At 35.7% G+C, this 23,913-nt stretch overlaps 2 protein-coding genes across 3 annotated transcripts; one reads left to right on the top strand and one right to left on the bottom strand.

Moving 5' to 3' along the window:
- Positions 1 to 6,592: 6,592 nt before the first annotated feature.
- LOC121265703 lies at positions 6,593 to 7,198 on the bottom strand. Its single transcript, XM_041169391.1, has one exon. It carries the CDS (start codon positions 7,196 to 7,198, stop codon positions 6,593 to 6,595), a length of 606 nt encoding a protein of 201 aa, XP_041025325.1.
- A 529-nt stretch (positions 7,199 to 7,727) lies between these two features.
- On the top strand, positions 7,728 to 21,545 carry LOC121264531 (probable leucine-rich repeat receptor-like serine/threonine-protein kinase At3g14840). 2 transcript variants are annotated; one of them, XM_041167758.1, is made up of 25 exons: positions 7,728 to 7,930; positions 9,949 to 10,144; positions 12,037 to 12,108; positions 12,208 to 12,276; positions 12,395 to 12,466; positions 12,577 to 12,648; positions 12,752 to 12,823; positions 12,925 to 12,996; positions 13,082 to 13,150; positions 13,274 to 13,345; positions 13,436 to 13,507; positions 14,146 to 14,214; positions 14,961 to 15,026; positions 15,617 to 15,682; positions 15,805 to 15,840; positions 15,972 to 16,012; positions 16,213 to 16,589; positions 16,655 to 16,850; positions 16,999 to 17,133; positions 17,775 to 17,893; positions 18,024 to 18,234; positions 18,364 to 18,601; positions 20,258 to 20,408; positions 20,648 to 21,044; positions 21,345 to 21,545. In XM_041167758.1, exons 1-24 carry the CDS (start codon positions 7,732 to 7,734, stop codon positions 21,032 to 21,034), a joined length of 3,129 nt encoding a protein of 1,042 aa, XP_041023692.1. In that variant the 5' UTR covers positions 7,728 to 7,731; the 3' UTR covers positions 21,035 to 21,044; positions 21,345 to 21,545. The 2 variants fall into 2 exon arrangements, with proteins under 2 accessions (XP_041023692.1, XP_041023693.1); XM_041167759.1 differs by lacking the exon at positions 15,617 to 15,682 and having other exon boundaries at positions 7,744 to 7,930.
- The last annotated feature ends 2,368 nt before the right edge of the window (positions 21,546 to 23,913 follow it).

Raw genomic sequence — 23,913 nt, 5'->3', positions numbered from 1 at the left:
TGGAAATTGATATTTATTTCCATTTTACCATAAAATTGGGATATTTTAATCTGCATTTATTGCGAAAGTGATTGATGTCGTGGAAAACTCGAATCCCAAAAATGAACATTTATTATGAAATTTATTAGTCTCCTGTCAATGTAACTTTTTTTTTTCTTTTTCTAATTTGTAGATGCACGTTAAAAATCTCTCTTACATTAGAAATTAAAGTTGGGTTAATATGTTATTTTTTGTTTAGCTAATTAGTCAAAACTTTAATTTCATATTCGATTAACTATCTCCTTTTTTATAATAATAAAATATTAATTTAAATACTTTTTGTTTTCATTTTTATAATTTCTAACGACTTCTAACAATTATTTTTATTTTCATTTTCAATATCCAACTATCTATACAATTAAAAAACTCACAGCTCGTAACATTTGTTTAAGGCCGCGTTTGGTTAGCAAACCCAACGAAGTATCCTCTGCTTTAAACACCTTCAGCCATTCAAATACCCTCAACTTGACTGCTCATAACATTAGATTAGTTATCTTATTCTTCAAATTTTAATTAATACGTAACTTTTTCACTTTTAACTAATTATTTAATTTTTAAAATCTATATTAGATTAATCATTACATTCTCTATAATAATAAAATTTTATTATTTTTTATTATTTTTATATTTTTAATTAATTTATATTTTATTTTTATAATCTTCAATAACCTCTAATAATCATATTTATTTTTATTTTTACAATCTAACAACCAATAATATAATAATCTCATATATATCATTATATATAGATGATAAAATAAATAAAAATCTCATATTTATAATATAATAATATCAAAAAATATTTTTTGACTTGCTTCGTTACTGTGCTTTGTCGTGATTGGGTGGAAATGCAGTCGCTCAAGCGGCGCAGGATTTTCTTTTGTAATTAAACGTCGCTCGAAGGTTTTAAAAGTTCTGCTAAAGCGCCATATCAAGCGAAATTCCGTTACTTGACAGTTCCGCATGCCGTTACACGACACGGTTTTTTTTTTTCCAAATTTTCACAGCAAGCTTGCGCGTGTGTTGGGGGGAGAGGGGGGGGGGGGGGGGGGAATCACTGCAAATGAACAGTGGTGGGTCCCTTGGAGCTGTGTAGAGACCTTGGATTTTTCATAGTAGTTTTTGAGGGTGATGCGAAAGCTGCCAATGAAGAAAATACAGACTATCCGATTTATGGGAGTATAGTTGAAGATGCAAAGTAGATGCTGCTGCAGCAGCAGGAGGAATGGATAGTGCAGTTTGTTGACATCAAATGAAGTGGCTCACATGTTAGCTAAGAGGGCTTTATGTATAGGGCCAGAATTTGTTTGTATGGAAGATATGCTAAGTTTTTTTACTATAATTTAGAAAAGGAAAAGCATTGTATTGATTACATTTTTCAAAGTTAATATACAGATATCTGTTCTTAGATTAAAAAAGAACAGTGGTGGGTCCCACAGTTTTTACAATATAAATATATCTAAATTTATATAATCATTCAAGCACATTTTAAACATATTTAAATAAATTCTATAAAATTTACTCAATCACCTTAATTCATTATTATTCATATAAAATTTAGATCAACTCAAGTGATCATATCGCCATCCAAACGCAGCCTTTAATTCTTCCTTTTTTTTTTTTTGAAAATAAACTTCCTTGTATTCAATTCAAATTGTAACTGTATTACAATACATTTTGTCTATCCTTAATTGATTTGTAATATACTCAGGGCCTTCCTCAATCCAATACAAATCACTCACCCCATATATAGCCCCTTTTGCAAGTTGATGAGCCACCTCGTTTCCCTCTCTGTGAGTAAAACCAATTTTCCACTCTGGATAGTGCCTCAGTTTCTGTTGTAGGTCTTCCACCAACTGACCCAGACTTGAGTCATTCCTCTCTCCCATCTTCACAGCATCAATCACACTCTTTGCATTCCCTTCAATTATGACCTTTCTCACTCCCAACTCTTCACATAGAACCATAGCTTCCCACATGGCAGAACACTCAGCCCCAAAAGCACCTAAGATAGCTTCTCTTCTAATTGATGCTGCAGCAAACACCTCACCCCTTCCATCCCTTATTATCACTCCAATACCTATCTTTTTTGAAGGCGCATTAACAGCAGCATCAAAATTAGCCTTTAATATCATATCCTCAGGTTTCTTCCATCCTCTATCATAGTTAATACCATCATCTGCTGCATTTAGATTTATTTCCTTCTCTTTCTTCCTTCTTGCCCGATTGAATTCCTCATATCCTTCTACTGACCACTGAATCACCCTTGCTGGACTTGCAAATTTTTTCTCAAAGACCACTTTATTTCTTCTATGCCATATATTTCTCATTATTATTACCAGCTTCTCTATGTTTTCTATCGTGAGTTTGCTGTACAGTTCCCTCCATAACTGGAAAAAACTTTCCTCACCCACTCTCCATTTTTGCACTGGGCTTCCCTTCTCTGCCCACACATCTGTGGCTGCTGGACACCACCAAATAGCATGCATAGCAGATTCTTCATCACTTAAGCATATTGGGCACAAGCCATCTGTCACTATTTTTTTCTGCCATAAATTATGCTTTGTAGGCAGAATATTGTGAGCAAGTTTCCACAAAAAGTGTTTCACAGTCCCTGGGACATTCAATCTCCATATCTGCTTCCATATAGCTTCCTCTCTGTCTCCCTCAGAAGTTTCCCCATCTCCCATCCTTCTAACTTGCTGCAGCATATGGTAGGCACTTCTGACAGAATACTTGCCATTTCTAGATTGGTCCCAAATTAGTCTATCCTTTGCACCCAAAGGGCTAACAGGCAAAGACAATATCATTTCAGCTTTATCTTCATCAAAAATCTGTCTCACCAACTCCATCTTCCATCCTTTAACTGAGTCATTAATCAACTCACTCACTCGAGCTTTAGCATTTAGCATCTTTACTTGAGATTGAACACATCCAGTCACAGGTTTAGGCAACCATTTATGTCTCCATATATGAATGGATTCACCATTACCTACCCTCCATCTCATACCTCTCTTAATAACTCCCATAGCAGCCCACACACTCCTCCAAATGAAAGATGGACATTTACCCAAAGGGGCTTCAAGGAATGAAGAGTCTCTGAAATATTTCTCTTTAAAGATTCTAGCCACTAGAGAATTTAGAAATTTGAGCATCCGCCACCCTTGTTTGGCAAGCATAGCCAAGTTAAAATCCTCAAGTAATCTAAAACCCAACCCACCATACATTTTACCCTGCCCCAATCTACTCCACTTCCACCAATGGATTCCATTCTCTTTTTTATGTTGAGACCACCAGAATTTAGCAAAAAGTTGTTCAATTTCCTCACACAGCCTCTTTGGTAACTTGAATACACACATAGTATATGTGGGGATGGTTTGCAACACTGCCTTAATGAGAACTTCCTTTCCAGCTTTTGAAAGAAAAGCATTTTTCCAATTTTGAATCCTATTCCACACCCTTTCTTTAAGGCCCCTCAAAGCATTATACTTGGATCTTCCCACCACAGCTGGCAAACCAAGGTATTTTTCATAACTGTCACAAACATTGGAACCAGCTTCATTGAATATCTCCTTTTTAATACATTCCTTCGTGTTTTTACTGAAAAAGATAGAGGTTTTTTCCTTATTTAACTTTTGCCCCGAGGCCTTTTCATAACATTCAAGAATAGAATACATGTTCCTCCATTCCTCTACTGCAGCCTTCCCAAAGATCACACAATCATCTGCAAACAGCAAATGATTTACCCTTAAACCCCCTCTAGTTGCAGCCACTCCCTTAATCACCCCATCCCTTTCAGCTTTCTCAAATAAGTGACTTAATCCTTCTGCACATATCAAGAACATATATGGAGATAAGGGATCTCCCTGCCTTAACCCCTCGAAGGAATGATTTTCTTCCTTGGTTTTCCATTAACCAACACTGAAAAACTAACAGTTTGGACACATAACATAATCAGTCTAGTAATTTTCTCCCCAAAGCCCAATTTGAATAGCATAGCTCTTAAGAATGGCCATTCAACTCTATCATCGGCTTTAGACATATCAATCTTCACAGCCATACTACCAGACTTTCCTTTATACTTGGTTTGCATTGAGTGAAGTAATTCAAATGCAACCATAATATTATCAGAAATAAGCCTATCAGAAATGAATGCACTTTGTGTTAATGAAATAACAGCAGGTAATACCTTTTTCACTCTATTTGCAAGGACCTTGGAAATCAGCTTGTATAGAACGTTACAAAGGCTGATTGGTCTGAATTCCATCACAGTCCTCGGCATCTTGACCTTTGGGATCAATGCTATGAGTGTGTGGTTTAAATCTGCCCCCATGTTACCCCTATTTAGAAACTCCAACACTGCCTCACTAACATCAGAACCAATTGACTCCCAATGCCTCTGATAGAACCCCGCCCCAAAACCATCTGGTCCAGGGGATTTCCAAGGAGACATTTGTTTCAGTGCCATTTCTACCTCCTCTCTTCTAAAGGTTCCTTCAAGCCCCATTTTTTGTTCACTAGAGATTTTAGGCTCAATATCTGAAATGCAACATTCAATATCAGCTTCAGAGGGATTATTAGACGAGTACACTCCTGTAAAATACTCTCCAAAAGCCTTTTCAATAGCTTCCTGCCTCCTCACAGTAAACCCATGAACATAAGCTATTTCAACAATATAATTCTTTTTTTTTCCTTTGGCTAGCACATGCATGAAAAAACTTAGTATTACGATCCCCAAGTTGCAGCCAATGGGCCTTAGCTCTTTGCCTCCACCAACAATTCTCCTGTTCCAACAACTCCTCCAACTTCCCATTCACCTGTCTTATTTCATCTACATTCGAAGGCCCTTCATCTTCTTTTAATTCTTTTAGTTTTTCAGAAAAGATCTTGATCTCACTCCCTCTCTTTGAATTCTTACTCATATACCATTCTCTGAGAGCCTGACTGCAAGACTTTAGACACCTCTGAACACTTAAGAGCCTACCTCTCATCCTTTTTTCCCTATTCCAAACCTCTTTCACAGTATCTCCACATTCCTTTTCCTAATCCCAGGTCATTTCATAACGAAAGGGTCTCTCAAATCTTCCTTTCAAGTTGCTGTCATTATAACAAGAAAGTAGAATATGAAGGTGGTCAGAGCTCCATGCAACCAGAATTTCCACCTCCACCCTGCTGTAACCCCTTCTCCATTCTTGATTAGCAACAGCACGATCAAGCCTCTCTTTTACAAAAGACCCATCTGAGTGGCCATTGCTCCACGTAAACTTGTTACCCCTCCATCCAAGATCACTCAACCCACCAAGAGATAAGGCATTTCTAAATTCCTCCATCTGACTTTCTCTCCTCTCATTACCCCCCCCCCCCCATTTTTCATCTTGAGAACACAACTCATTAAAATCACCAATCACACACCAACCCACCTCAGATGAAGGTTTTAGCATTTGCAACAATTCCCATGATCCCTTTCTTTTGGCAGTTTCTGGATGCCCATAAAATCCTGTCAGCAACCTCTTTCTTTCCCCCTTCAACTTCACCCAAAGGCTAATGTGCCATTGAGAGAAATTCATCAATTCCACATCCTCTATATTCTTCCATAGCATTAACAACCCACCCCTCAACCCTCTCGGTTCCACCATCATACAGCCATCAAAACCCAATTTCCTTTGAATTAATTCAACTTTATTAGATCTCAACTTTGTTTCCATAATAAAAACAAAGTCTGGCAGCTTTTCCTTTGTAATCTTACAAAGGACCTGAACTGTCCGAGGGTTGCCAAGCCCTCGGCAGTTCCAACTTAGAGCCCTCATTGATCTTGGCAGGGCTGCCAAGCAGCTCCTGCCCTAGAAAGTGAACTAGTAACTTCATTTGTATCCACTCTTGATTTTTTTTTTATGATCCTCATCACCTCCCACCTCATCCTCATCCCTAATCAATAACCTTTTCCTTACCAACCCGAGTCCTCCATTTTCTTTTTTCCCCATTTCTCTTGCTCTCCTCTTCCAAGTCTTTTTAACCCCACTCATTTTTTCATTTACACTCCCCTCCATAAAAAGACTAAGACCTTCACCAGCCACCCCTTCTCTTTCCTCCTCTTCTATTTCTGCCAATCCTCCCCCCTGTTCACCTCAGTTATGGATACCTCACCTTCCATCGTCTCTTTCTTCCCCTCGTATCTCTCCAAACACTCCCCATCTGTTCTACCCTCCTTCCACACCTTGACCCTTATCTCCTTTGACACCCCCTCCTCTTCATCTCCTTCCATAGAGGCTGATCCCCCCCCTCCCCCAACATTTATATCATTTTCACTTTCCCCACCCCTAAAAGATCTTTCTGAATTCATATTATTATTCCAACCCTCATTTTTCCCTATACCCCGTCCCATATAATTCCTTCTCTTTAAGCCCCTCCCTGCTCTTAGCCACGATCCAAACTGCTCCTGAGCTATATTCCCAGCCCCCTTACTCTCCCCCTCCCTCACACAACCCTTCTCTCCATGGACTAACCAACCACACCGAAAGCATAGCATAGGCAGTTTTTCATATTTAAGATTCGCTCATACATTTGCCCCATTTACTTTAATCCACCTTCCTCTAACCACAGCCCTTTTCAGAGGTATCTCCACCCTTACCCGAAGGAATTCCCCCCAACCTATTCCATCACTTGGCACATCCACATCTATCAAATTTCCAAGTGATTCACCAATCACTCTTCCCTTCTCTTTCGTCATGCAGAACATTGGCAGATTATGGATCTGAATCCAAAACCACTCACTATCAAACTTCCACTCATTTGGCTGGGAATAAACCTCAAATGCCTTAAGTGCAAACAGATGGTTGTCAAACAACCACGGTCTACCATCTAGCACTCGCCGTTTATCATTCAGAGATTGGAAGGTAATCACAAATTTATTATCGCCTACCTCACGAAATTCGGCAGGCTTGCTAATCCTCCAAATCTTCCCCATCGTGACAGCTAAAATCTCCCTTCCGATTGTTCGTTCCATACATATCTTTCCTATAATACTTCGTTCCCCACACTCCCGTACATCCCCCTCTATTTCTTCTCCAACATCAACAACAAGCCTCTCCTCCTCCGAGAGCCTAAACTTCTTCCATTGTGCTTCCAAATTCTCCATACCTCCTTTCGAGGACTCTTCCATGGCTGCCTCACACAAACCTTTCTTCCAGTTAGTTATAACTGTTTTCCACCACCTCAGTTTCTAGAGAGAAAAAGAGAGGAGACCCGCCTTTAATTCTTCCTTAAATCACCTTTAAACTTTCCCTTATTTTCTTTACATCCGAGTAAAACTCATGGTAGAAAATTAGCTGGGAAACCCAATTAAATTTTGTCAGCTCAGAAGGCAGGGTTAATTAAGACAGGTCGGTCACCCAATTAATTTTTGTTACAGAGAATTTATAAGATACGTACGACGTTCTTACAGACAACGACTGCATGCAACAGATAATAAATATTTAAAGCATTTAAATATCGGCGGTTCTAGATCTCATTTAGGGGGTGGGGGAAGGGAAGACAAAATAAAAATAATGGAGATTTCTAATTATTGTATCACCTTTTCATACAAAGTCAAACTGATTAAGGGGGCGGCAACGTACTATTATAGCAGTACTGCTGTCTGTGGGTGTGTGTATATATATATATGTATCATCTTGTCCATACCGCGTACTACAGCACATGCATGTTTGGAAGCTGCAGATCATCATCACCTCAAGGCGTTGGAGCTGGGGAAAAATGGCGATACAAGCTCAGAAGGTAGCAAAGACGATTGGCTTGAGTCTTAAAAGTACGCTCGTATTGCTAATTGTTTTGGTGGGAGTATTCAAATTAGTGAAGGCACAAGGTGGAGTAGCAGGGCGTCTTCCTGATGATGAAGGTAATTAACACCTACTCTAATTTCTACTAATTTCTTCTCTTCCATGAACTGATCATCATTGATTGAGTTCATGTGGACGATAATTTTCCAGTATTGAAAGTACGTACTGAATCGCATGCAATTGATTATAAATTCATGGGTCATGATTAATGTTTTGTTTTCTTTTTTCACGGTCATTGATTCGTTATTTCTTTTGAAAAAGATGTCGATTTTCTCGACGAACGTCCGTGACCCTTCCCTAGCTTTAAATCCAGGTTTTGGACCTAGATCTCTTTTCCCTCCTAGAAAAGAAGGGGAGGAGATCATGATATGTTGATTCGGACGAGATGAGTCAACTCAAAATCAAAATTCAAAATTCATTACCTATAGGACACGATGAGTCAGTCAGTCCATCACATTCAGTAATTCCTTTTAATTTTTAATTTTTAATTTTTTATTCTTTTTTATTTTTTATGTTTGATTTCTCTCTATATACATGAACGGAGACTCGAATAAATAGGAATGAAAATTTTTACTTAAAATAATATGCAAACAAAAATATCTAATGTGATTCATCGATTGTAAAATTTTTTTCATAAAATGGATTTAACATATTATATTAAATAGATTTAACATATTATATTAAATCACGCATTAATATATAAAATTTTTTATATAAAACTTGCGTATAAATTTAATACTTCTTAATAAAAAAGCTATTTGTTGTAAGAATATTATCATCATAATTCTTGCATTTGAACTCTTTGTGTAAGCGAGAATACTGTAAAATGAATAGATTTAGGACCCGTTTGAAATTTAGACAGTCTAAATTTAAATTAAGTTTAATATTAAAATACCCAACTTTCAATTATTAAACTTATTTCAACTTAAAATCTCTTTATACGTAAGATTTACAATTTTTTTTTAACTTAACACCTCTTTACATATAAAATTCATAATATTTTTTAATTTTTCATAAATATATATAAACTCATCTGAAGTGGACTCCACAAAATTTATTCCATCATTAACTCAACTCATTACTATTTATAAAGAATTCAAATCATCTCAATTCAACTAAATATTTAAACCGGGCCTTACGGTCACATTGAGATTTCCTTCCTAATCCTATTGCTAAGAAATTCGAGTATGTCATGCGTGTCGAAGGGAGAATTAAAGGCATGTTTCTTATATGACTTCATGGGGCCCACATTTAACATAAGTATCTGTTTAATGTAACATCAAGGGTAATAATGGATAAGTATAGGAAGTAATAAAAAATTGTATCACTAGGTAATAGTTTTTGAGAAATCTTGGTAATAGTAAGTGTACGTACCCTCACTTGATGAAAAAAAATATCAACTTTAACATATTCTTGTGAAGAATAGGTCCATAGCCTAAGAATACAACATGAGTCAATGTATTCCAACTATGAAAGTTAACAAAGATTAATAGGTTATTAAGAATATAATATAAATAATTCAATCTATTTTTTCTTATCAGTTTAAATCTTTTAGATGAGCTAGCAGTGATTTAACATAATATCATAATAGAAGTTTTGAGTTCGAACCCTTATTTTACGCTCTACTCAATTTAATTAAATATTCTACATGTTAGGTCCATTCGTAAGAGAGTATTAAAAATATAATACAAATAAATAATTTTTCTCTTCCCATCTACTCAAACTTTTAAGATAAATGATAATTTCACAAAAATTAGAAGAATCCAATAAAATATTGAGTGTTTTTATCTTTATGATCAAGATTCAGATCATGATTAGATTAAGGAAAATGATCTATCCACTACACTTTTCACAATATTTTATATAACTATATTTCAATTAATGAAAAATATTTTTATGAAATAATTTATAAAAATACTCGCATCTTCGCGTTAAGAATTATTCAGAATTGCAGTAGTACTGTTCTTTACTTTAGGAAGTCTAGCTTAATTTACTTGGAAGAGTTTTGAAAATGTTTAGAAAATAATATTAAAAACTCTTAAAAATGAGTAAGTTGGGACGCTGTGTTATGATGCAGTTGGTGCCCTGCGAGAAATAGCTACACAACTGGGGAAGGATGATTGGAATTTCAGAGTGGACCCATGCAGCAATGAATCAAGTTGGTTCACAGCAGAAGCAGATTACAGTTCGAAGCCAGCACTGTACAACAATTCTATAATCTGCAATTGTTCCTTCCCTACAGCAGATGGTACCGTCTGTCACGTGGTTTCACTGTACGTACCCTTCCTCTTTTTCCTTCAAATTATACCCAGATTTTCCTCCTTAATTCCACCAAAGCTAGAAAACTATTCAAGCTTCACCTGCAAAGTATATACTAGGTGATCTATACATATGTATGTATGTATGGATATATAGATGGTTACTTTTCATTTTTAACTTTATCATCGTCTTTCATTATATGACTTGTACATAACTATCGTATTTTAAATAATTTTATAGATCAACTGCAAAAACAAAATAAGTTGGTGTGAATGGGATGATAAAATTAAAATATATATATATATATATATATTTCTCTCTCACACACATGCGCACAATCCATAGATGCACACTTAGCTACACTTGTATATTGAGATTAATTGAATTAAGTTGAATTATAAATAGTAATATTTTATAGGTTCTATTGAGATGAATTTAACTTTTTTAAGTTGAGATAGATTTAATTTTTTAGGTTGAAAGGTATAAAGCAGGTTGTGATGAGTTTAACTTTTTTATGAGAAATTGAAAAAGTAATGAGTTCTATCAATGATTGGTTTGAGATGATTGAAATAAGTTGAGTTTGGTTCAACAACTAAATACAATCTTATTTTCAAATTAATGAGTAATTCTACATACAACCATGAAGTGCGTGGCTGCACAATTCACAGTTGTAAATATCTTTTCTCTTTTCAAAATAGGTGGAATTTGTCTTTTTGAAATTTTCAAATATTAAAACTTTAGTACTTTTTTATGAGACTTGGGCAAATCATTTATCTTTTTTTTTTTTTAATTCTCAAATATTAAAACTTTAGTCTTATAGGTTACATAATCAACTATCCCATTATACCATTTTTTTTTTATAAGAAATAGATTTCATTTTATTTTATAAAAGAAGTTACATCCGTGACTCAAAATTACAAGTCAAACTAATATCTGTTATAAGCATTCCCGTACACAAGAACTTTGCGACGGGCATTGTCTAAATTTCATGAAAACTCTCAAAAAGAGAGTATCATTCTCTGTATTAAAACAGAAGAAAAAATATTCCGCATCAAAACTCCATCCTCCAAAGGAGAAGTGAACAACACACCCATCCCCCTAATACGGAGGAGGGAGGAACCAAACACCGCTATAGACAAAAGTCCAATAGCTTATTTCACTTTATTTTTTGACGAATAAAAAATCCAACAAACAAACATCAACAAAAACACCACCAACAACACCAAACAAAATCGGAAAAAATAAAATGGAAAGCATCGGTGGCGTATGCATGACACACACCACACTGGGAATGAGCCGTTTGGCAGGTCAAGATGTTGCTGGAGTTACTGGGCCCTGAGTTGCCGCGCATGACATCGACAAAAAATGAATCGCAGTGGTTTGAGTACCCCACGCGTTTCTTTTACACTGCGCGTCGATGCAACGCACTGCTCCAATTGGTGTCTAATTCAGCCGACCGTAAGATTGGCGGGTGGGGCTTCTCTCGGTGGTATGCGTGTCGGACGATGGTCACCGGAGAAGTTCAAAAAGACTACCCCTTTATTCAGCCGAAAACCTAAAAAAAAACCAAAAAAACAAACAAAACCCACTAGAGACGAAGGGTCAGCGAGGAGATGGAGGAAATGAAGAGGAAGAAGGAGCTGAAGCTCCCATTCCCTCAACTAAATAAATTCGGACGAGCGAGTTTCGAGAGAGAGAGAGTCTCGTTTTTTTTCTAGAGAGAGAGGCGGTTAACCTAGAGGAGGTTTTTTTCCGTTATATCATTTTTAAATGACAATTAGTACTATCGTCCCCTCCTCGTTTAAAAGTTCTGTTTGTTGCTTTTCAAAACAAAACAAAAAAGTTCTGTTTAAATAACGCACAAAGAAATTCTAACATAAAAGGTACAACTATCCTTGTCGTACAGATTTCTTAAAGGGCAGAATCTTTCTGGTGAGCTTCCAAAATCCCTGGTAAAGCTGCCTTTCCTACAAAAGCTGTAAGAAGATCAACCCAACTAATTCTTTTTTGTAATTATTAGTATTTGAAAATTGATTTGTGCTTCTAATAAAATCGCACACTTTCTTATTGTTTGTAGTGACCTCAGTCGAAACTATCTTTCTGGTACAATACCATCTGAATGGGCTTCTGCAAACTTGACATTTATGTGAGTTACTACTCGTTGCAGAGATATTCCTTAATCAAAATCATAAAGCTCAAGGGTTTAGGCTACTGATTATATTACATTAATATCGATCTATGGTGATTATAATAATTCGCTACAGGTCGATTAGTGTAAATAAGTTATCAGGACCGATCCCAAGCTCCCTGGGAAGCATGACCACGCTCGTATATTTGTAAGCTCTTCTTTATCTTTTTTACTCCCCATTTTCATCTGTAACATTGTTTCGTAGTTTGTTTTGTTAAAGCCTTGCTTTAACATTGACGAAGACCGTCGTAATATCAGGAGCATAGAGTCCAATCTGTTTTCTGGAAGTGTTCCCCGTGTGCTTGGAAATTTGGTTCACTTGGAGAATCTGTCAGTATTTCCTACTATCCTGTCCTTCAGTTCTGAAATCACATTTGATGATTCATTTCACAATTCCCAATATGTTGAACTTCCGGCCATTTGTTGACTGCAGTATTCTTAGTGCTAATAATCTCACGGGAGAGTTGCCACTCGCTCTCACTAATCTGACCAAATTAACGGAACTGTAAGTGGTTGTAACTTTTAAGCCATTCTATTAGAATATTAATTTTACATTCCTACCTGAGAAAACTCATGTTTCAATGTTTCTATTTTGAGCCGGTGCAGTAAGATTAGCAGTAACAGCTTCACCGGAAAAATACCTGACTTTTTCCATAGTTGGAAAAACCTTCAGAAATTGTATGTGTTTTTACCCTAATGATGTTGCCTGAATCTCTTCTAGCATCAGGTGTAACCTAACTCATTATATTTATCTTCTTCACAGGGAGATCCAAGCTAGTGGTCTCTCTGGGCCCATTCCTTTTAGTATTTCTCTTTGTAATTTAACTGAGCTGTAAGTTCTGCTCTTCTCAGGATTCCTGTTGTAACTTCTATGCCATATCTTCCTTTGTACTCGAATTAACAAGATTTATTTGATTAAGATACTAACTGTCATTGATGATGCAATTTTGTGCAGAAGAATTAGTGACCTACATGGTGAGGGTTCTAAATTTCCGCCATTGAGTAACATGAGGGGAATGACAAGATTGTAAGTCATTGTTTAACTGCAAAATGTTAGGAGCTTGAATAATACAAACTTCTAGAGTTGTTTCTTAGGCGATGTTGGTTAATGTTGCAGAATGTTGAGGAGCTGCAATCTCTCTGGAACAATCCCTGCATATATATCACAAATGCCAGAACTCCAAATTTTGTACTTCCATCCTTTCTGTTTTTGTTTCAATATGGATTTTTTTTTTCTAATTCTTTAGTAGAATTAAGATCATATGCTGAAACCGTTAACTATGAGGTACTGTACTTTTATAGCAACATTGGATTGAAACAGGAGTGGGAAATATTGTTCTGCTTATGAATATGTAATAATATTTGTTTTCCCACTTTAGCCTGGTAAAAACATTATAATTGCTTTCAATCTTTACAGACCATCTTTTAGAAATCAGCTATGTACGGTTGTCAATTTTCTTCCCATGGACATTGATGCACAACAGCAATGATCTACACGTCATGTTGCTTAGGTCCATTCTTGCAGATGCCCCAAGATATCTATGAATAGCAAGAATTTTGTCAAGATATCTATGCAACATTGCTTTCACTGGACTGAAAATAAGAGAACCATTAACTTTTTTATAGAAACTTTTTTGAGCTATCTCCACCCTTACATGGACAAGGAATCTCTTTCAATTTGTTTATCCTGTGTATTATGTCTTCTTGATTCTATCTTCGCTTTAAAAACTGAACATGTTGTTTATAAGGTTTACCATATTCACTTTTATGCAGCTCTATTATTCTTATGTAGTATTACATACGTACTTTATCCTTTTATCTGTGCAGAGATCTCAGCTTCAATAGATTGGAAGGAAATGTTCCAGATTTTAAAGATCTAGCAAAGATGGAATACATGTATGTGTTGAATCAAAACCCTAAAAATGTTTCTTTTTTTATGAAAGTTCAAATAAACAATTAAGAAGCAGCTCAAAGCACACCATGACAGGTGAAATGATTCGGCAAGTCCTATGCCCATCCTTACATGGTTGGGTCAATAGGACAATTGCATCTATGTAGTCATGACTGGGAGCTTTGCATATTGACTCCCCTGTGTAGTCATGCAGGACAATTGCATCTGTGGTGCCAATCCACTGGATTGAAGAACAATATATGTATTCATCCTTACATGGTCGGGTCAGCTACTTTAGTTATAGAATTATATTGGTTGTTGAACTATATATGTAATCCACCTGTTCAAGTATCCTTTTTGGTCTTAATCTGGACATAAAACAATATGAATATATATATATATTTAGCAAAGGTATCCTTTTTGTTTTAATCTGGACTTAAAAAATTTAATGGATAGCATTGATGAACCACGTGATAGCCAAACTACAAACACTCACAAGCTAGCCATCTCCCTAGGGAATGTAGTCATACCAAGGGATGGGCCTGACTTTCCTAATGCGCAACATAACAGTAACTTGTCTATGTTGCTAAGGCTTCATACAATTATTATATCATCCAAAATTAGTACCTTAAATTTTCCTCAGTTTTCTTCCTTTAGTAATGATATGAGTGTGTGTTTAACCAACTTATCAAAAAAAAAAAAAAAAGAGTGTGTGTTTAACCAGAATGTGATTATTTTGCTCTTTGAACAGGTTTCTGACAAGCAACTTGCTCACAGGGGCTATTCCGAAGTGGGTCCTAGACAGAGATCCTCGCGAGTGTGTAGTTCATCTTAAATTATACACCAGATTTGCATGATAATATTTTTTTTTTTTTTGTAATTGTTTAGGGTCCGGTGGATATATAATTTTTACAAATATGCATAATGTTGAAATATAGATCACTCTGGAAGCTGATTCATCTTATGATATGGTCAGCTATAGGTCTTATTCACTCATCATATGCAATGGGTGGATTAAAGAAATTTTTCTGGAGAATTTAATTTGCATCATACACCATGTGTCAAACAGTATATGAACTTGTTTTACATTGTTATGTAGCCAAGTCTGTTATCAGGCGAACAGTATATTGACAGTTATGTCAAGTTGGCCAGAGATGTTTGATAGTCTGAACCGGAATGATATTGGATTAACATCAACAAAAACCAAGCATAGATTTAGGGAAATGCAATATGGTAAATACATAGCACAGCTGATTCAGATTACAATGTTAGATGAGGTCAATCATGCTACTTCCTGGCTGTTTCAGTTAATGAAATAGTTTGGTTTTACATCCTGTAACTCTAGTCATTTTTTATTTATTTTGGGATATATAATGAATTTTTAATGAAAATTATGTTCATGTGTAGCCAACTAGATCTTTCTTACAATAAATTTTCAGAGAGCTCTGTGGGACCTACTTGTCGAGAAACCCTGTAAGGACATTTCTTTGTCACTCTTAGCCTTAATATCGTAGGACCTGGCCTTTGCATACACTTCTCTCCAAAAACTTAAGCTTTATAGTTTTTCAAAAATAATGAGTTTCTCGTTTCATCAGAAATGTGTTTGAAAGCTCTCTTGGACGGGACAACTCGTAAGTTCTCTCTCTTTAACTTTTAAGAACAACCAAAATTTTTCTCTCTCGCTTTGATTTTGCCAAAGCTTTTCCTTTTCAACTATAATTTTGCAAAAGCTCACGCTTCTTCTTGTATTACACTAATCTAGAAATACTGCGGCGTGCCAAAAGAACATTCGTTGCACAAAAGGTAATTACATACCTTCAAATAGAACTTTGAGGCCCATGCTTTATTCGTGCTGTGAGGCTTCCATTTTGATACGGCCAGCTTTCAGAAATGAAAAAACAAAATACAGTGAGATATTTAAGAAAACGAACTAAGAAGACAAAACTAATAATTCTTCCTTTTTGACCTATAATGCTTACTTCCACAAGCTGTTGTTTGTGTAGACCGTTATTCAGTGCATATAAATTGTGGTGGAAAAGCTATCACCAGTGGAAACATAAAGTACGAAGAGGATCTGGATCCAGCAGGTCCGGCAAAATTTGTTCTCGGGAGTGAGAACTGGGGAATAAGTTCAAGTGGACAATTTTGGGATATTAACAGAACCTCAAATGTATACATAGCGAACAATGTATCAACACTCAGAATGAACAGTTCTGAATTATACACGAGTGCACGCCTCTCTCCCCTTTCTCTCACCTATTATGTGCGTTGCTTGGCAAATGGGAATTATCGCGTGACACTATCCTTTGCAGAGATAGTATTCAGGGAGAATAGATCCTTTTACAGTCTTGGAAGACGAATATTTGATGTTTATATCCAGGTACGTACAAAGTTATTTGTTTCTCTTTATATGTAGAACAGGATTTTAATTAGTTAATGTCACAGGAAAAACCGGTGTTAATGGATTTTGATATTGAAAATGCCGCACAAGGGGTTGATAAAAGTGTGTCTAGGACATATAAAGCAGTTGTGAGCAATAAAGTTTTACAGATCCGCTTCCATTGGGCTGGGAAAGGGACGACAGCTGCTCCAAAGAGAGGAACGTATGGTCCTCTCATATCAGCCATCTCTGTGGAATCTGGTAACCGTTTCCTGGAATATGAGAATTCTTCTATCCTTTCCAAATTGTTTCACACTTCTTAGATTGGCGAATAGCAAAAGTATACAGAAAATCAGTTTTGTGCATGGAGCTTCAAAATCGCTTTACTCAGCTCCTTTTCTTTCTTCAGATTTCAGTCCCCCTGTGAAGGTTGAGATATTTGTTGTGATTGGAGCTGCAGTATCAGTGCTATTCCTCATTCTTATGATTCTAGGCATTCTTTGGTGGAAAGGATGCATAGGAGGCAGGATATCAAGGGACAAAGGTACTCAACACTGCGAAAATTATGATTTAGATGGTATAATTTTTTTTAATATCTTCTCCAACTATGTACTGCGATCAACCTACATGCCTCAGCAATCCAAAGTACAATGTGGAAGGCAACTATAGGATTGCTGCATTGCAGAGCATAAGAAGCAGTCTTCATATATTGGAGCCACTTCCGTTTATGATCATAAAAATATCAAATCGTGTCTTAGATCATTCCTCACGTGTGAAATCTAAGTGAAGTCATTCGAAATGGCCCCAAAGTCACTTGAGAATTAGTTTTTCTGTTGAATATTCTTATATGTAAAATGATCTTAGTTTAAATGCTAAGAAGAGCCAAAAGGCACATATTATGCTAAGGGATGTACCAATCAAATATATCTCTTTTTCGTTTGGCTTTGGATTCCCAATACAACTGTGATTGTTTAGCAGACTTAGAAAATGAAATGAGACTGTCTTGTAACAGCTTGGGTTAAGTAGCTGATTGACTAGATTTTTGTTCCTTCTCACTGCATTTTAGTGGTCTATTCTCCCTAAAGTCATCTGATTAGCCAAGATTGCAAAATAGCAATAAAAGAGTAATCATCATTTATAAGATGCAATCTGACATCTTCCCCTATCCTTTCATTCCTTTTACAGATCTGAGAGGATTAAATTTGCAAACTGGTTTTTTCACTTATAGGCAAATCAAAGCTGCCACTAATAACTTTGATCCTGCAAACAAGATTGGGGAAGGAGGTTTTGGATCTGTCTACAAGGTATCTAACGTCATTCCCACTGAGCTTTTAGGATTTCCATTTTTCATATCCTACTTGTTCATCATATCTACAGATCTCTCAGTACATGATGGAAAACATGTCCGATGATACTTTTCTATTTTGAATACAGGGTGTACTGTTAGATTGTACTACCATTGCAGTTAAGAAACTTTCTTCTAGATCAAATCAAGGAAATCGCGAATTTGTGAACGAAATAGGCATGATATCTGGTTTAAAACACCCGAATCTTGTTAGATTGTATGGCTGTTGTGTTGAAGGAAGTCAACTATTCTTGGTATATGAATATATGGAAAACAATAGCTTAGCACGTGCTTTGTTTGGTAAGTTTATTGCTTATACTTTCTTATTTTATGTTGACTTTCAAAAGCATGGGAACCAAAAACTACATATTGTTTATATTAAGAACCAAGTTGATAAACTCCCCATTGGAGTTGTTATGAAAACTGCAGGTCCAGAGGAATACCAATTAAACTTGGAATGGCCTACAAGGCAGAAAATATGTGTTGGGATTGCAAGAGGTTTGGCTTACTTGCATGAAGAATCAACAATAAAAATTGTTCATAGGGACATAAAAACTACAAATGTGCTACTGGATGGAGAGCTTAACCCAAAGATTTCTGACTTTGGTTTGGCCAAGCTCGATGAAGAGGAAAACACCCATATCAGCACCCGAGTTGCTGGAACAATGTAAGCTAAATCTTTCCCTCTATCCTTTCTTTGGAGCCCACTTGTAATTGTATTCTTCCTTTTCTATTTTCCCTCCTTAGCTATTGGCTAGGAGATAATCCAGAGCAGACATTGATGTTTATCTCTCTTTGAGATGGTACCAGAAAACTAAGCCGGAAAGGGTAGCATTTAAAGTTTTAGCATATTATTAACATTCATAGATAGAAGGTACTGTAGAAAACTCTTGGATTCAGTAGTTGGTAGGAATTTCCATATGTTGGTTGTCTATATTCGCAACACCACCATGCTTGTAGAGAAATTCATTCCTGCCTAATTTACCAATCAGTGTTCACTATTTACAAAAGAATGCAAACATTAAGCATGTAGCTATAATTTGCTTGTGTTTTTTTTATGCCCAGACTTTTGATGCAACAAACAATCAGCCCCATTTTGAGAGAGAGAGAGAGATTTGTATTCAACCATTAACATAAATTCTACTCCTGGAATCTGTCTCCCTATTCTTAAATTAAAAAAACAATAGCATGTAAAACTTGTGTCAAATATTCTGTTTTTATCGAGACAAGTATAGAAACAGTTACTGAGAAGAATTTGTTTTTTTATACAAGTGGTTATGGATTATACAGAAGAAAATAATACTCATTTATATCCTTAAGAATATTTTAGCCATTGCTTGGTTGGAATTTGCCTTATCTTTTAGCCGTTGATTGATAGTTTCTTGAGCTGTAGTTACCATTTAAGATAGTCTCAAAATTCTCTCGTGTAACCAAAAGGGAAAAAAAAGGAAGTATATATTCTTAAGCGGTTCAAATCTAGCAGAATCATAAGCAGCCCCCCTCCCCCACCCCCCACAAAAGCAAATTACACTTGAGCTCAATGCCTGACAACTTATCTCACTAAGGGGGATGCTTGGGGGAATGAGAAAAGATGAGAATTTTGTGAATAGTAGTAAAATGGTTTGTGAATAGTAGTAAGATAATTTGAGTTCAGTATTTATTGGGTTTTGAAAAACTAGAGAGTAAAAGTTAAATAAAAATATAATAAAGTTAAAAATATTGTTAGAATATAATTTTTTAATATTATTTTTGTTTTGGGATTTGAAAAAATTGAGTTGTTTTCTGTTTGGAAATTTAGGAAAGTTATGATTAGTTTGAAAAAGTTGTAATGATTAGTTTGAAAGCGTTTGTATTTGAATGATGTTGGGGAAGGAAATAAAGATTCTGCTCATCTTATCTCATCTCATCTATGTAAAATGTTCTTTCTTGCCGACAAATATATATATTTTTTTTGTATCTTTCATGGCATGAAGATTCCGCTCAATTATATGGCTTACTATTGCATGCTAAATGGGTAGGAAACAGATCCCGTAACTATGTTTCTATAGATGTTGGATTTTTTTGGATTTGTTTTTCAATATGAGCGATCAGAGCTTCGTACTAGTGAGCTACAAGTCATAATACAATGTTCATTTTGCAGAGGATACATGACCCCGTTACTAGGTTTCTATAGATGTTGGTTTTTTATTCATGGAACACGAGTAAATGGGAAGGAAACATGACCCCGTAACTATGTTTCCATAGATGCTAGATTTTTTCCAATATTAACGATAAGAGCTTCATACTAATGAACTTCATGTCATATGCAACGCTCATTTTGCAGAGGATACATGGCACCCGAGTATGCATTATGGGGTTATTTAACCTACAAGGCAGATGTCTACAGTTTTGGAGTAGTTGCGTTGGAAGTTGTCGCAGGGAAGAACAACATGAAATATCGACCAAATGAGAATTATGTATGCCTTCTAGATTGGGTAAGGTTGATCTATACCCTTGATTACATGCATTTAAAAACACAGGCATGAGTTATGTTTCTTCTTTGTGCCTTTCCACCCAATCTGGTCGGCACGATCTGCTACTCGAGTCAAGCTACAAAGTATACTAAACTAGGTTGATATTGTTCGACTCATTGACGTCAGGCATGAGCTCACGTCTCACTCTTCTGTTGACTCGCTACTTTTCATTTCCATTCTTTCATGCATGCTTATTTCAGGGCCTTGTTCTACAAAGAAAGGGTGATCTAATGGAGCTAGTAGACCCAAAGCTAGGCTCCGATTTCAACAAGGAGGAGGCCATCAGAATGATCAAAGTAGCTCTACTTTGCACCAATCCATCTCCAGCGCTTAGACCCACCATGTCGGCTGTAGTAAGCATGCTCGAAGGCCGAACTGTTGTTAATGAAGATATCATGGATCCAAGTATATATGGTGATGAATATAGGTTTGAAGCTTTAAGAGGCGAGTTTGATCAGATCCAACCAGTAAAGAAGAGCTTAAGTCGAGCTGAGAGCCTTATTCATTCGTCTTCAGATCCGACCGGGACCGGAACTTCTTGTACTTCTGCCCAGGACCTCTATTCAATCAATGCTGATAGTCGATAATGTTAACCAAATATTTTTCCACCATGGAAAATGATTTTTCTAATCATGAGAAGGGCTAGATTTATAAAGAAATCTTAGGATAGCAAATTTAGAGAATAATGTGGTTTGATGTGATACGTCAAATTAAAAAAATATTTATAATAAAAAATATTTTTACAATCTAATATATTACATCAAACCACGTCAATTTATAAATTTGTTTTTATAAGATTTCTTTATAGATCAAGAATTCTCTTTTCTATTAAGTCCAAGAATTCTCTTTTCTAGTAAGTAGGAAGATACTATTTTTTATTGGTGATCCAAGAGCTAATGGAACAACCATGTGCTTTTAAAGTTCATAATGCTGCCTGAGGATTTTGGTTAGGGATGTGGAAGAACGGTGAGGAAAATTTCTATAAGACAAAGCTCGATATTTTTCTTATCAAATTGTATAAATTATGTGTGAAGAACACGTGTGTTGTAATCTACATGGGCTAGCAATGTGAATGGGCTGTATAGGTGCCATTAGTAATGTTAATGGACTATCGTTGTAAATAAATCTTGTAGGCCTTACTGTAGAATTGGCCCATGAATAACTGTCTTTTCCTTCCATCCACTTTGAACCTCTAGGATTCAGCCCCTTAAAATTATCAATCTTTGATCCAAAGTGCCATTGTGAAAACTGAGAAGTCCCACAGAATAGGGACCTAGAGTACTTAACCACTGGATTCCTAACAACAGCTCTGTAAAGCCAATAGGAAAAATCAGTTGAAATACAAGAAAGGAGTGCTTATCAGTAAGGAGTGCTTATCATCTGCAAAAAGAAATACAAGAAAGAACTAAAGTGTAGCCATCCAGCAGTAATAGACATAGAAGAGTGTGGCAAATAGTCTGGAAGCTGAACATACAAAATGCAGACAAAGTCTTCTTGTGGCGAGCATTCTTAGAAGCTATTCCTACAAGTTTGAATCTATTCATAAAGAATTTGTTGGTAACTCAAATTGCCCTATTTGTTTAGAGGTTGAAGAGTCTATGAATCATGCCTTGTAGAGATGCATTGCAGCTTGAGATGTCTGGAGTCAATGTTCCAAGCAAATACGGAAAAGCAATAATCCTAAGAGGAGCTTTATGGAGTTGATGGAAAACTTCAGCGAAACTTTTGAGAATGAACAAATTGAGGAAGTAGCTATGGTTGCTAGAAGAATACGGTTGAGAATGAATGGTTTTGTTTTTAATGCAAATTTAAACGATCCAAGGTGTTGCATTCAAAACAAATATTGCAGGAGATGAAGAAAGTCCATGCAGAGAGAACAAGCTCATCAGAAACTAATAGAAATCAACCTCAGTCCTAGACTCCTCCATAGAATATCACTAAGTTCAATTGGGATGCTATAATTGACAAAGCTAAATGCAAGATTAGAATTGGGAGTATAGCTAGAGACTGGGAAGATAGTCATTGCCGCTATGAGAATGAATAGAAGCTTATTTCCTGATCCATTCCTTGAAGAAGTTTTTGGTGCTCCCCAAGCAAGCATCTTTGGAACTGAATTGGGGTTGACAAACATCAAACTCGATGGAGACTCTGTTCAAGTAATTCAAGTCATCGCTAAGGCTGGAGTCTTGGACCAGTACTGGGATGCTTGTTAGTAACATTTGAAGCAAACTCTAAAGTTCTACATCTTGGTCAGTACACCATGTTAGAAGAGGAGCAGATGAGATAGCCCATGTCCTGGCCAAAAATGCTTCGAATATTTCTGATGTAATTATGGATATGGAGGCTAGTCCTCCATGCATTCAATATTTGTTACAGAGGAGTTTATTAATAAAACAATCTTGATTATATATATATATATATATATATATATGGCTTGAATGGCCAAATCATGCCTTTTTTGGTGCACCAGATTTTATATTTCCTTAATTTTAGGAAAGAAGATTATAACGATGTTCTTGCATTTTAAGCATTTTGAGACAGGTTTTTTTTTGACTGGTGCATGATGGTCGTGGGACTATGACTAGCAAGTCCATATATTGATGTTGATATCTTTCTATCAAGGAGGCAATACTTAATTACTATCATCAATAGATACATTTTTTTTATGGATTGTTTATCCTCATCTATCACCTATAATATTTCATTTAAACAAATACATATTTTATATTTGGACAACACTTAGTTTGTATATTCAACTCATCTCAACTCATCATTACAACTTTTTCAAATTTCAACACAAAATATAATAAACAATTCAACTTTTTCAAATCCCAAAATAATAATATTATTAAAAAATAATATTCTAACAATATTTTATCATCTCAACTCAACTCACTTTAACATCCAAACGCACCCTGGTTATATATATACAAGACATGCTACATTCTCTCTGCATGCATGACACATCATGAGTTTCTTAATTGGAGGATGAAAATTGTAATATGACTATTAGACTACGTTTTGATGTTGAGATGAATTTGAGTTTAGTTGTGAATAGTAACATTTTGTCGATTCCATTGAGATGGGTTTAAATTTTTTTATGTTGAGATGAGTTTAACTTTTTAAGTTGGAAGTATGTGAGATGAGTTTAATTTTTTATAGGAAGTTGAAAAAGTAATGAGTTTCATTAATGATTAGTTTGATAAGAGTTGAGTTTAGTTCAACAATCAAACATAACCTAAGTCTATTCATTTCATGACGCTCCCAATTGTGCCAAGAGCTCAATAAAAATGATACTTCTTAGATAGGAAATGAATAATTATATTTGAATGCATTTACATCACACATCATCTATATGGTATAATTTGATTTGAAAGAAAAATTTTAAAATTTAAAACTTACAAATCAAATTATACAACGTGGATGGTGTGTAGTACTCAAAACGTCTTAAAATAGAACTTCTCGG

Source organism: Juglans microcarpa x Juglans regia, chromosome 5D (genome assembly GCF_004785595.1).
Source record: "Juglans microcarpa x Juglans regia isolate MS1-56 chromosome 5D, Jm3101_v1.0, whole genome shotgun sequence".
NCBI classification, from domain to species: Eukaryota; Viridiplantae; Streptophyta; class Magnoliopsida; order Fagales; family Juglandaceae; genus Juglans; species Juglans microcarpa x Juglans regia.
Note: the sequence above shows the minus strand (reverse complement) of the source record. Positions and strands in the feature narration are given on the sequence as shown.